Source organism: Larus michahellis, chromosome 18 (genome assembly GCF_964199755.1).
Source record: "Larus michahellis chromosome 18, bLarMic1.1, whole genome shotgun sequence".
Taxonomy (NCBI): domain Eukaryota; kingdom Metazoa; phylum Chordata; class Aves; order Charadriiformes; family Laridae; genus Larus; species Larus michahellis.
The window spans coordinates 3,566,585-3,579,156 of record NC_133913.1 but is presented as its reverse complement, the minus strand read 5'-3'; the positions used below and the strand labels follow the sequence as shown (position 1 = coordinate 3,579,156).

The 12,572-nt window shown below is 51.0% G+C and overlaps 1 protein-coding gene across 6 annotated transcripts in view; it reads left to right on the top strand.

The window, feature by feature from the left end:
- KANSL1 (KAT8 regulatory NSL complex subunit 1) overlaps nt 1–12,572 on the top strand; it is a 105,571-nt gene that overhangs the window by 84,740 nt on the left and 8,259 nt on the right. For 4 of the 6 annotated variants that reach the window (XM_074561817.1, XM_074561821.1, XM_074561816.1 and 1 more), the window contains 6 exons: nt 234–429; nt 4,282–4,447; nt 8,671–8,856; nt 9,220–9,381; nt 9,707–9,858; nt 12,103–12,221. In XM_074561817.1, the coding sequence (XP_074417918.1) occupies nt 234–429; nt 4,282–4,447; nt 8,671–8,856; nt 9,220–9,381; nt 9,707–9,858; nt 12,103–12,221 (981 nt within the window). The remainder of the gene's footprint in view (nt 1–233; nt 430–4,281; nt 4,448–8,670; nt 8,857–9,219; nt 9,382–9,706; nt 9,859–12,102; nt 12,222–12,572) is intronic. The other 2 variants (XM_074561819.1, XM_074561822.1) reach the window with 2 other exon arrangements.

Here is a 12,572-nt window from a genome sequence, read left to right as displayed (position 1 = left end):
GGTATTTTGACAAAGGTTCAGTGGTGGGAGAGTGTGGAAAGTGGCCAAAGTCAAAGCAAAAAATTAGAGTTGCCTTAATAAAAGCCATTGCCTTGTGAAACGGCAATGCTTTAAACTCAGCTTAGCGTGTTTGCTGAGGTCTGAATCATGAACCTGGCTGGTACTGCTGGCCGACGTGGGGGGGTGTGAATGAATAACACTTACCTTTCTTATTTTCTTCTCTTCTGGGGCAGTCTTCAGCCTGGCCTGGCAGAACATGCTCAGGGAGATGGCCAGGAAGCTGAGGAGCTCTTGCATAAAAAGCAACGGCTGAACATGGTTTCTTCATCTTCGGATGGAACGTGTGTAGCAGCTCGCACTCGCCCAGTACTGAGCTGTAAGAAGCGACGGCTTGTCCGACCTAGCAGCATTATGCCCCTATCCAAAAAGGTTCGTGCTGTTTGGGTTTTGATGTAATATCTATCTATCTGTCTGTCTGTCTATCTATATCTCTAAAGCTCCACACCAAAGAGCTGGGTGAGATAGCGATGCATTGGTCCATTGTGCTTTTGCTCTTTGCCTGAAGAGCTCTCCCTGTCTTGGGAATGTTTGTGGATATTAAGCGGGTAAAAATAATGGAGAGGAAGAGGAGGACAGCGAGGCTTCAAAGGCTGTTGGAGAAGTAAAGGAGAAATGAAGGAGAAGCTTTTAATTTGTTGTGAGACTTATATTAGCTGTCACTGGGGAGGGGAGATGCTGAAGTCTGATGTGGGTTTTCTTTTCTAAAACCAACCAGCCTGAGGTGAACTTCAGGTTGGGCAGTTCAATATGGCACGGGCTGAGCAGTCCAAAGAAGCTCTGAGAAGTCAAGTGTCAGGAAACCTTGACTCTGAGCACAGGATTTAACAACGCCCCAGGAACTTGCTGCTCCTTGCTCGAAGGAAAACTGCAGTTCTCTGAGCAGGCGTATGTGGGCTGCCTTGCAAAAGGCCTGCGGACGTGATGGTGCTCGCTTCCACTGCTCGAGTTTGGAAATCACTGAATGCCATTGACTCTTCCTGGTTTTGTTTTCTTTTTTTAAAATTTATTTTATACTCCTGTCCCTTAGGCAGAATTCAGTTCAGTGGAAATGCAGTTTTATTGCCTGTATAAGGAAAGGCCGTGCTTAATTCTTTTTAATTTCTCTTAGGAATGCCGTAAACTGTTGGTTGGAGGATAGTTAGAAATTGAGGGAATAAGGGCCTTTTTTGTGCATGCAGCACTCGCGATTGCAGAACTGTAGATGGCAAAAATCCACTTACCTTTGAGTCAAAGTCTTTCCAAGTCAAACTCCCACAAGGGTTTCAGGGTTTTTCGCTCTGTGGGTGCTGGAGTTTTAAAGAGAAGCTCAAAAAAGCAACATCTTTCTGAGCAAAATAGATTCTCGCTCGGCTGAGTTGGCTTTAGCTGATTACTCGTTTGCAGTTTTATCTGGGGTATTTGTGGTAGAGCTCTGCAGTGACTACTTGCAAGGCCTTCAGTGACTTGGAAGTTTATGAACTATCTCGTGGGTGGCGCTGACTTGGCGTGTTGATCTGCTTGAGGGTAGGTTGGCTCTGCAGAGGGATCTGGACAGGCTGGACCGATGGGCTGAGACCAATGGTATGACGTTCAACAAGGCCAAGTGCCGGGTCCTGCACTTGGGTCACAACAACCCCATGCAGCGCTACAGGATTGGGGCAGAGTGGCTTGAAAGCAGCTCGACAGAAAAGGACTTGGGAGTGTTGGTTGACAGCCGGCTGAATATGAGCCAGCAGTGTGCCCAGGTGGCCAAGAAGGCCAACAGCATCCTAGCCTGTATCAGGAATAGTGTGGTGAGCCGGACTAGGGAAGTGATCATCCCCCTGTACTCGGCACTGGTGAGGCCCCACCTCGAGTACTGCATTCAGTTTTGGGCCCCTCGCTACAGGAGGGACATTGAGGTGTTGGAGCGTGTCCAGAGAAGGGCTACAAAGCTGGTGAGGGGTCTGGAGGACAAACCTTATGAAGAACGACTGAGGGAGCTGGGGTTGTTTAGCCTGGAGAAGAGGAGGCTGAGGGGAGACCTTATCACCCTCTACAACTACCTGAAAGGAGGTTGTAGAGAGATGGGGGCTGACCTCTTCTCCCTGGTGACAAGTGATAGGACGAGAGGAAACGGGTTCAAGTTACGTCAGGGGAGGTTTAGATTAGATATTAGGAGACATTTTTTTACTGAAAGGGTTATTAAACATTGGAATAGGCTGCCCAGGGAGGTGGTGGATTCACCATCCCTGGAGGTGTTTAAAAAAAGGGTAGATGGGGCACTGAGGGACATGGTTTAGAAGTGGCTCTTGTCAGGGTAGGCTAAAGGTTGGACTCGATGATCTTAAAGGTCCCTTCCAACCTCAACAATTCTATGATTCTATGATTCTATGACTTGGGCACTCAGTCTTTGAAGAAGTAGCTGTTAATTCTGTGTTAGATCTTGACTATAGTCATCAAATACATTTGAAAATCGGAGATGGTTCAGAAGAGCCGTTCCAAAGGATGGAAGGTGTGCCAGATTGCAGAGGATTTCTGTGTTATTCAAGTGAAAGCTGAGTCATGGCCGGGTCATGGTCCACAAACACCATGTCCAGTTGACCGCGCTCTCCCATCTAGCACAAAGTGGTTGTGGATTGTTGCGACCAGAAATTACAACCAGGAGAGTTCACTGTGTCCATAGAGGTTCTCCGTAACTGTGCCTCCTCTTGTACAAAATCTGAATGCAACATCACTTGAAATTTTTAAGTTAAGAGATGTCCTGTAGGAGAGAAAAGCAGCTAAAAGGTTGAGTGGGTCTGTAGCCTGCATTGGGTTGGAAACGGGATGGGAAGAGATCTCCTGCAGCATCCCCACGCCCCAGGGCAGACTGCTTTATCCTCATACCCTGCCAGACGGTTTGTCTAAACCTCCTTAGCCAAGCTACTCGAGTGCTTAGCTAGTCTTGTTTCTCAGACAGCAAAACCAAACAAACCAAACTTTCTAATACAAGCTGCCTCGGCTGCCGTTTCAAGTCATTACCAGTAATCCAAGCCCTGGTGTAAACTGGTCAGCTCCCCATGGCGCTTCGGAAGCTCTCCCCGAAGCGTGGAAGTTGATGTGGTAATTCTTAATGTGGTCACCTCTACACTAAACGCGTCACGGGTCTTTCTGGTTTTGCCCATAGGACGTTATTTTTATGGATCTTGTAATTTTTTCTGTTGTTTTCCTCTCTGTTTCTTGAACTGTGCGCCCAAAGCTGGGCGCAGCCCTCTAGCTCAGATGTTCGCAATGCCGAGCAGAGTGGCAGGATTACCTCATGCGTCTTGCACAGCCGTCCTGTTTATAAAGCCCTGTGGGGTGTTAATTCTCCGTGGTGGTACGACGCTGCTGATTCATGCTCATTTTCTGATCCGTAACAACCACCGGATCCTCTGGGCAGAACTGCTGCTCAGTAACCTCTTCCTCCTCTTCGCTGAACCATCTGCGTGTTGCGTTTGCCCTCAGTGAATTAAATTTTATTTATTTTAGATAATTTCCAGCTCTTTTCCTTCAAGGTACTTGCAGCCCTTCCCAGTTCTAGTGTTATTTGCTAAGGCTTAAGGATATTATCCCTTCTGCCGTTGAAGTCATTAATGGAAATGTTTTGAGTGATACTAGACTCAGAACAGAGTTCCGCAGGATCTGGTTTGATACATCCTTGAATTTTGACGGGGAATCATTGGTTGCTTTCTCTGAATGGGATTTACATGCAGTTCTGCATCTGCCTACAGTGGTGTCATATAAATGAAGTGTATATTACAAATCCGTGAATTGGAAGTCTGTCCTGGTTTAGGAAACGAGGTTGAAAAGGGCCCTTTTTCACTCTGTAAAGATGTCCCCTAAGTGGCAGCTCTTGGCATAGAGTGATGGTTCTCTGACCCATCTGAACTCAAAAAGGCTTTTTTTTCCCCCGTCTCTGACAACTGAATTGTGCTGCCTCATGGTTTTTATAAATGAGGTTTCAACCTAGATAAAATTAAACCCTTTTAGTCAAATTTAGTAGCTGTTAAACTGTCTGTGCTGGTGAGTAGTAGTTTTCAGTTGTGTCTATGCAAAGTTAAAGCATCCTTTTATGAGTCCAGACTAAATGAACAGGTTTTATACAAGGTATAAAAAAAAACCAAAGCCAAACCAGCCTTTGGGATGTTTTTCATGAGCTGTCAAGGGGGAAGGTGTGAAGAGAGCTCTTAGGCACGTTGACCTCTGATGTGTTGACACAGTTCTCTCTCCCCTTCCCAGGTCCATCGGAATAGCCTGGCACGATGTAGCTGTGACGTGAACCCTTCATGTGCTCTGTGTGGCACCCGAAGCTCGACGACTCTGGAAATCCAGTACGATGCCCCTTTGCTGGAGCGCCTCTCCCAGCTGGACTCCTGTATTCATCCTGTCCTGTCATTCCCAGATGGTAAGCCCAGCACCCACGAAGCTGCCGGGGGGTATTCTCAAAGTCGGTCCTGAGATGGCTTCCAAGGGACGCTTGGAGGTGGTCCAGAGCCTGCTCCTCCATCCTCAGCTTCCAGAGGAAGTGCAGATCTGCTTGGGTTCGACCAAGCTTGTTCATCTGCAGGTATTTTCAGGAGTAGAGCATGAACTGGAGCAGAAGGGTCTGGGAAAGCATCGCTATGAACCTGTGTTCTGGGAACCTGAGCTGGAGCCACGCTCAGGGTGGGGAGACCAGGCAGAGCCTGGGAGTCTGTGCTGGGACCTGGGTCTTAGGCTGATGTCTTCGTTGCTGTAAACGACTTGAGAAATACTTGCTTCCGCAGAGTTTATTCATCTGTGTAAAATTATTTGTGGACTGGTTTAAGTCACGGGAAATTTTGTTGACCTTGTAAGGAATTGTAAATGATCTTCCACGGTTCAGAGGGTACAGTAAGGAGGGATGTTCCCTTTAAGACACTCGTTTCCCTGTGTTACGGTATCAGGGTTAATCATCATTAAGAGGAATAACTAACCAACCCTGACTGTGGGCTATTCACAGATTTCGTGTGTAGGGACTTTTCCCAAGGGAAAAGAAGTAGTTTCCAGAGTTTTTTGCTTCATGAGCTGCCAAATTAAACACAAGCCTGTTCTTTGAACAAAAACTATTGGCCTGCGTGAGACTGGTGTCCATCTGTCATCTTCTTCCTCTGATCACAAAATACAGCACCACAAATGATAGGAACGGGCATTTTTATCAGGAGAGACCAGCAGTAAATAGACCGTAGTCGTTCCTTTCCTCGGTAGGAGTGCCGGGCTGCTTGAGGTGTAAAATGCTGCTGGTGATGTCCCCCAGGAAGGTGTCTGTCCCTGCTTCCCGTGAGGATGCGGAGTGGTTGGTCTGGGTTAAGATACTGGGCTAATGTATGTGTTTGTGTCTAAATTCCAGCTTTGCACCAACTTTGTGCAACAGTAGGAAATGCACGGAGTGTCTGGGAACAATTAATCCAGCATCTTTCGCTAGCACTATATTTAAAACAGACTGGAATAGTAAATTGGTGCTATTTTTAAAAAATAAATCCCCACTACCCCCCCGTCCCTGTTAAGGAATGCTAAAGGGACTCAATGCACTGAACTCTGGCAGCAGAAATTTTGTTTCCTGATTTCACAGCGCTTGTAATCCTCTGTCTGTAGTGTTAAACCTAATATCCTCGGAAGCGGTGAGAAAACCTGGTTGTGTCCTATTGCAGCGTGGCCACCAGGCAAATGATCTCGTCCCACGTTCGCTTTTCTGTTCTCGGAGGGTCAGCTGCAGCCAGCTCGCGTGGTGAAAGATGCATTCTGGCTGCGGGAGATTAAAAACTTGGGTTTTAAAACTGTACAGTGTAAAGCTTAAAACACCTATACAGAAATACCCATTCCTGCCCTCCCTGCCCTGGATTAACTTTGATTATTCACTGAAGCTTAACGTAGTTTTGCTAGGGTTGATTTTTGGGGATGGGGATACTTTATCCAAAGGGAAAGCCAGATAGCGTGTTCAGGTAGGGAAATTGCCCTGCCTGACGCTGTTAGTCTGCGTGGAGGCGTCTCCCTGCCCAGGTTGCTGGTGGGGCTCCTGCGTGATTATTTTGGGGACACACCTTGAGAGGGGGCTGGGTCGATGGGCAGAGGCTCGGTTCAGCCTTTCCTGGGGGAGGTTGTTAGATGGAGCCTGCCCATGGCGCTGGGAGCATGTGCTGACTTTCGCTTTGAGCCCATCTCTCCGGGGCTCCGTGGTGCCAGCAGCAGCCGGGGATCTCCGCTGCAGTTTGCCAAGGGCAAAATTGCCAGCCACCGCAGGAGGAAAAAGATCATTTATCCTTCTGGCAAGCTGGGCGCCGGCACGGCGGTTTTTAACCCCTTGCACTTGCGCTTCGTAACCGCTTTGTCCCCTTCCTTTTGGGGCTTTTCTTTTTTTTTTTTTTTTTTTTTTTTTTTTTTCCTGGTTCATCTGATTTCTCGCTGGGAAATTTCAGATGATGTAATAACCTTGGTGGGGAGGATGAGAGCCGGGGCTCCGTGCGGTTGCCATCTGCCGGTCCCCGGGAGGCCTGCAGCGCTCGGCCGAGGACGAGTGACAGTGTCACTTGCTGCACAGACTCTGGTGCAACCGGTGCTGACAGCAGGGCAGTGACAAGCCAGCAGATAACTCATTTTCTGCTGACAGTGTTTTGTCCTGCATTTTCCCCCTCCCTCTGACCTGTCTCCTCCTTCCGCAGATGTGTGGGCTGCTGGGATGGGATGAATTTCCAGGAGAAAGCAAAAGATTAGCAAAGAGAAGAGGCTGTTTGCCCAAAGCCAGACCACTTAAGCACGGCGATGTTGCAGCCTCGCTGGCAATGTCCTTCAAGGACTGGCTTGGCCCCTCTCTGTTCTTTGGGAAAAGTCCCAGCAAACCGGTGGCGGTGGCCATGGAGCTGCCATTGCACTGTGAGAGCCCGTCCTTAGCAAATGGATGGGGCTAAACCAGAGCTTTAACCATCAAGGCACTCAAAAATGCTTTTTTCCTGGCTTTTTCCTGAGAGTCAAGTTCCCCCTGTTAATAACAGCCGCCTCCAGCCCAGCTCTCTCCATCCCATTTGCCTGCCCGGATCTGCTGGGCCTTTCCAGTCCCTGAAATTGGTGGGGAAATTTCGCAAGGGTTCAGATTACGGCCGCTGAGACTACCGACGCATCTTGAATCTCTTCTGCTTGACCCCTGAGATTATCTAAACGCAATTTCTAAATCCCACGGCAGCTCCCGATTGCCTCTGCGTTCCCTCTGCAGGGCGAGGAGCTTCATTCCTCCTGCAGGGCCTGGCAAGGTTCGTCTCTGCTCGGGGTCGCTTTGAAATCCCTGTGAAAATGTCGCCTGAGCTTGAGAGATGCAGAGGGGGGACATTTGTACCACTGATGCTCGTCTTAGTGCTTTTAACTCCTCGTTGTGGCAGGGCGAGCTTGCACCGGGCTGCGTGTCCTGCTGGCGACGGGCTACTGGTCTGTGCTGGGGGAGGAGAGCGGATGGGTGGCACGTCGCCCCTCGAGTGCCCGTGTATAACCGTCTTGCAGGTGGAGTCGGAGAAGATAAATTCACATCTCAATAGTTCTCCTCTTCACCCTAAAAGTTTTAAAGCTTTTCCGAACTAGGATTTTATTTTGGCCCTCAGGCATATAAAAGTGAGCTGGGTCTTGGAGGAGATTTAGGCAGCAGTATTTGGTGATCAGATCTGAACTTCGGAGCCGAGTATGAAAACAAGGCTTATTGGTGGGATTCCTGAGGCTGGAGTAGTTTGCTACTCCATTTCATGGTTTTTATAGTCTACCTTAGCCCATCTGCACAAGCAACGCACGGAATAATCTCCTTAGCATTCCGTCTGTCGGCTGAGGTCGGGAGTGCACGTCTGTGTGGGACCGGGGAGAAACGGAACCTGAGGAATGGGAGCACAGGTAGCGCCTGCCGACTTTCGCAGCAGTGCAGCACGCGTGTGCGCGCTGTGAGACGGCAGGAATAAATGGGGACAGGTACTCTGGATTACCGCTGAAACTTCAGGCTCGAAATGCCTCGGTTACCCAGCTAATTACCCGGGAGTTTGCGGGCTGGCAGATGGCTGCGTGACCCGGCCCCTGCCTGGGGAGCGAGCGGCAGTTCTGCTCTGCGAGCCTCTGAGGTGCGCTCGCTTACCCAGCTCTCGTTAGATGATTGAGGTGCCACATCAGGCACATCGACGTCGTACAGTACTTGCTTGGCTTTTGACTTGACCTGAAATTGAGGATTTAAGCTGAATTTCTCTCTTCCAGCCCCTTCCCTCTGTAGATTTGATGTGCTGAGATAGCTCGGGTTCTTGGAAGTCAGATCTGAGATAGCAGAATTGAGCGTGGCAGTCCAGGAGATACCTTCAGTGGTAAAGGCACGTGGTTTTTCTCACAAAGGCTTCATTCTCCTGCCGGCATGTACTTGGGCTGTGAATCCTGTAGGAATGTCCTTCAGATTAGAAACGTTGGGTCCTAACATTGCAGGTCCTCCCTGAAAGCGAGGAAGGCGTAGGCAAGCCCAGGTTCTATAGTCAGTCGGTGCCTGTGTCTTTGTCCAGGGCTGTTCTTACTGGGGGGGCTGGGAGAGGATTATGGCATCGCAGCTTTCTGGTGCGTAATTCAGTTAATTTGACTGCCGTCTTTCCCGTCTCTCTGCAGATGTGCCGACGAGCCTGCACTTCCAGAGCATGTTGAAATCTCAGTGGCAGAACAAACCCTACGAGAAAATTAAACCTCCCAAAAAGCTGTCGCTCAAGCACAGAGCCCCCATGCCTACCAGCAGCCTGTCTGACCCTGCTCGCAAGGACCGCCACAAGCTGGTCAATTCCTTCTTCACTGCAGCCAGTAAGTGTCCTCCCTGCCTCCGCCGTGGCCAGAAACGTTGCCCCGTTTTGTATACAGCCGTGCAATCTGGGAGGAGAGAGGAGGAGGATCCCCTTTAAATTCATCTCTCAGGGATGAGGCCGTGGTTCAGGCTGGTCTCAGTTCGTAGGGACCTCTTTTGACACGGTCCGAGGTCGTGCTCAGGTGGCACGGGCAGTACTGCAGCTCGTTCTGCTCCGAGCACCTCTCTCCTGCGCCCTGATGGCCTTGAGCCCGACCTGTCTGGATTTATGGAGCCGGTGAACTCTGCCCGAGCCTCCCGTGCCAACAGAAAGAGAGGTGAAAACTGGCGTTTCATAGCTCTTTTTCTGTTCCCCTCCTCAGAGCGCTCACATCAAAAAATCCAACCAGACAAGGCACACAGGCCACCTTTAGACGATTTTACGGCCGTGTCCAAGGCCGAGAGAGCGCCAGAGCGCTCGCTTGTCCAGCCTCCTGCCTATGACAAAAAGCGATTGCGAGACAGCTCATCTGAGAGGAGTGAAGGTAGGCTCCCACGGCCAGGTCTCTCGGGGGGAGCTTGGGCTTTGCTGCACATCCAGCCTCTCTCCCCCGGCTTCGGAGCAGGGGGAACGCACTGCTTCTGGGCCTTGTCGCCACCGCAGCAATGCCTCGTGTGCTCTAACTGCTTCTTCCCCCAGGGCCTCTCAGGCTGGCAGCTCTCCATCAGAAGGTGCTTCTCTTTCATGCAAAGTTCTCCTCGGCACTGGCCGTTTCTGGTGCACATGGTCCTCTTCTATCCGCCGCCGCCAGCCCCCTTGGTTTCTTTGGCTAATGTCGTTCTTCGTTTTCTCCCGCCCTCCTTGTGTAGTGTTGAAGCATCACACGGACGTCGGTGGCCCAAGCTACTTGTCAGCAGCTGCGACCCCCACACCTCACAGCCCCATTGCGCGGCAACTGTCCACCTCCTCGGAAGGCTCCGCTCCTGCCAGCACGAGTTCACAGGGCACCTCCAGCACGGCCGTAAGTATCTCGTGCCTTTCCGGAAAGGTTTCTGAGCTCAGCTCCACCACGGGGTCTCAGCTTTCAAGCAGCTCAGGCATCTCAGGCGTGAGAGTGCTCAGTATTCCTCCCGCCACGCTGGACCCCGTGGTTCAGCTGATGCTTGGCCCTCTTTTTTACTCTGACTTCGTGTCTGCTGGGGTTCCTGGATTGTCGTTGGCTGTGCAGAGAGCCACCCAGCTGCATTTGGTGTCAGCTCAGTAACTGCTGGTTCCTGCTCTCAGTAGTCCCCTGGCGTTGTTTCACGTCTGGGTTTTGGTTTCGGAAGTTGTCTGGGGATGCCAGGACAAGAAGCAGAAGAGCTGAGCACCAGCAGCTGAGCACCTTGGTGGCACTGGGCTGTAAATGGGGTTGGGGCTGAGTCGCAGGGCAGTGGTGGTTGGGACCTTAACATTGACCTACACACAAGCTTCAGCAGTTGCTCAACTCACACTGTTCTGAGACACACTCAGCCTCCCCAGATGCTAAAGGATGACAGGACTGGGGACCTTTGTGAAGCTGTGTCTAAAAGCCGTCAGTGAGCAGGACCGTAACTCCCTCCCGCTGTGCTCTGAGACAGATCGGTGACGCAGCTCCTCTGCCAGACGTCATCCATCCTCCCAGCTCCTGACCCACCTTAACAGAAACCCGTGATTAAAGGACTGAATTCTGCTTAAGTGTCCCAGTGAAGGACCTGGCCCCTGTCCGACCACTCCGGTTAGGAGTTTGTGCCAGAGCCGAAGCTGGATGTGACTGAGGGATCAGAGAGCAGAGTTCCTCAAACCCTGATGGTGAAACCAGGGTGGTTAAGAGACACCTGTCCATGGCAGGGCTGAGGGCACCCTTCCAGCTCAACCTTGTGTGCCCTTGTCCTTTCTCTCAGCTAACAAACAACAGCTCTGGGGCTGCTGGGTCCCGGGTGCGTTCCTTCGCTGCGGAGTTTGCTGTTGTGACATGTTGTGGCATGTTGCGAAGCCATCACAGGGTGTCTGAAGAACCCAACAAGCAGTGGTAGTTTGGCTTGAACGTGCTGGCTGTTTTGAAGAAGCAGCTCTAACACGTCAAGGTGACATTTCCTTGTGCTTCACACACGTATCTTGGTCTTCTCTTGCTGCTTTTGCTGCTGCTCTTTCACAAGCAGTAGAGAAGATGAAGAGTCTTCCCTTCAGTGGCCGAGTCCTACACTGGGGGCACCCGGGGTCTGGGCTCAAGGGTCCGAGTCCTCGGTTCAAGCATCCCGGCCTGGCGCAGGTTTGCATGTGCTCCCCAGCCGGTGGGTCGGGCCTCACTGTTGACAGTGACATGTCGGAATTTCCTTGCTGCCATGGCAATAGTTGTCCACCCAACTCTGTCCTCATCCAGCATCACGCGAGTCCTGGACTCTGCCGGTGGCAGGTCCCTGGCACTTGGGCTTCCACATCTTTTTACACCGTAAGCCACGGGGATCAAAAGAGGCAGAGAACATGGTAAATGGCAGGTGACTCCGTTAGGAAGTCGGGCCGTTTGCCGGTTGAGCTGATGGGTGTCACTGTACCGGCAGTGCTGCTGTCACAGGTTTGGGGATAGACAGATGGTAGGAGAGCACCCAGCGTTCAGCCAGGTTTAAATAGATAAGTGTGGAGCTTATTTCTGTCTTGGAAAATCTATTTCCGTCAAAAGCGCGATACAGATGGAAGCCGTTAGGCTCTTAGTACAGCTGTCAAAACCCGAGATGAACTCCTCTGTGACTGCTTCACCTTCCTCCTCTGTCACAGTGTCACCTGCGGTGGGTCCAGACCCCTGCAGGGACACGAGCTGTTTCCAAACAGGATGGTTCTTCCGTCTTGCCTGGTGGTCTCACCACTTTCTTTACCTTGGCAGTAGGGAACTGGATTATATGGGAGACTTTTCTTCTTGCTGGGTCAGTTTATCAGCCGGATTGGTCTCCTGATCTCCATGGCTGTGCAGCAGCTGGTGCCAGTGCGGAGGTGGTGGCTGGAGCTCAGCAGCCCTTGTCACCTCGCTTTGGTGCCTGCAGAGCCACCGCAGCCCTTGCCCTCATTTGTACCCTCCAAACTAAAGATTTTTGGCGGGGAAGAGGAGGTGAACTCCGTTCTGGTGCTAATTGCTCTTGGTTCTGGAGTCGTATGAGGCCATTTCGTATGAGGCCACGTCCTTTTTCCATCAATGACTTCACATGACAAAACCTACCACGCTTTCTCACTTGGTTCTTGTCTTACGTTCCAGCAGCCAAGGAGGAGGAGAGGCGAAAGTTCATTTGATATTAACAACATTGTCATCCCGATGTCCGTCGCTGCAACGACTCGTGTGGAGAAACTGCAGTACAAAGAGATCCTCACACCCAGGTACGTGCCTCATCCCTGGCTCCAGCGGGGTTGTCACATCCTAGACTTCTACTGTGCAAGTGTCTCGTCAGAAGTTCAGCCTGGCCTAGGGCTTTGCTCCCGGTGGCTGCTAATGCTGCTGAGGAAAAGGGCATTCTTCTGCCTTGGAAGTAGGAGGAAGTTTGGAGAAGTTCTGATCATACCGTTGATGCAGACTTGCTGAGTTAGGGAATGTGTTGCCTGGGCATCCCTCCTGCATGAAAGCCAGCTGCCCTGCCCAGGCCCCCGTGCAATCTAAAGTCATCCTGGTTGTCCTCTGTCCTGCTGCAAAGCTGCTGAGTGTGTTGAGCCGAAGGTGCTGGTGGTTTCCCA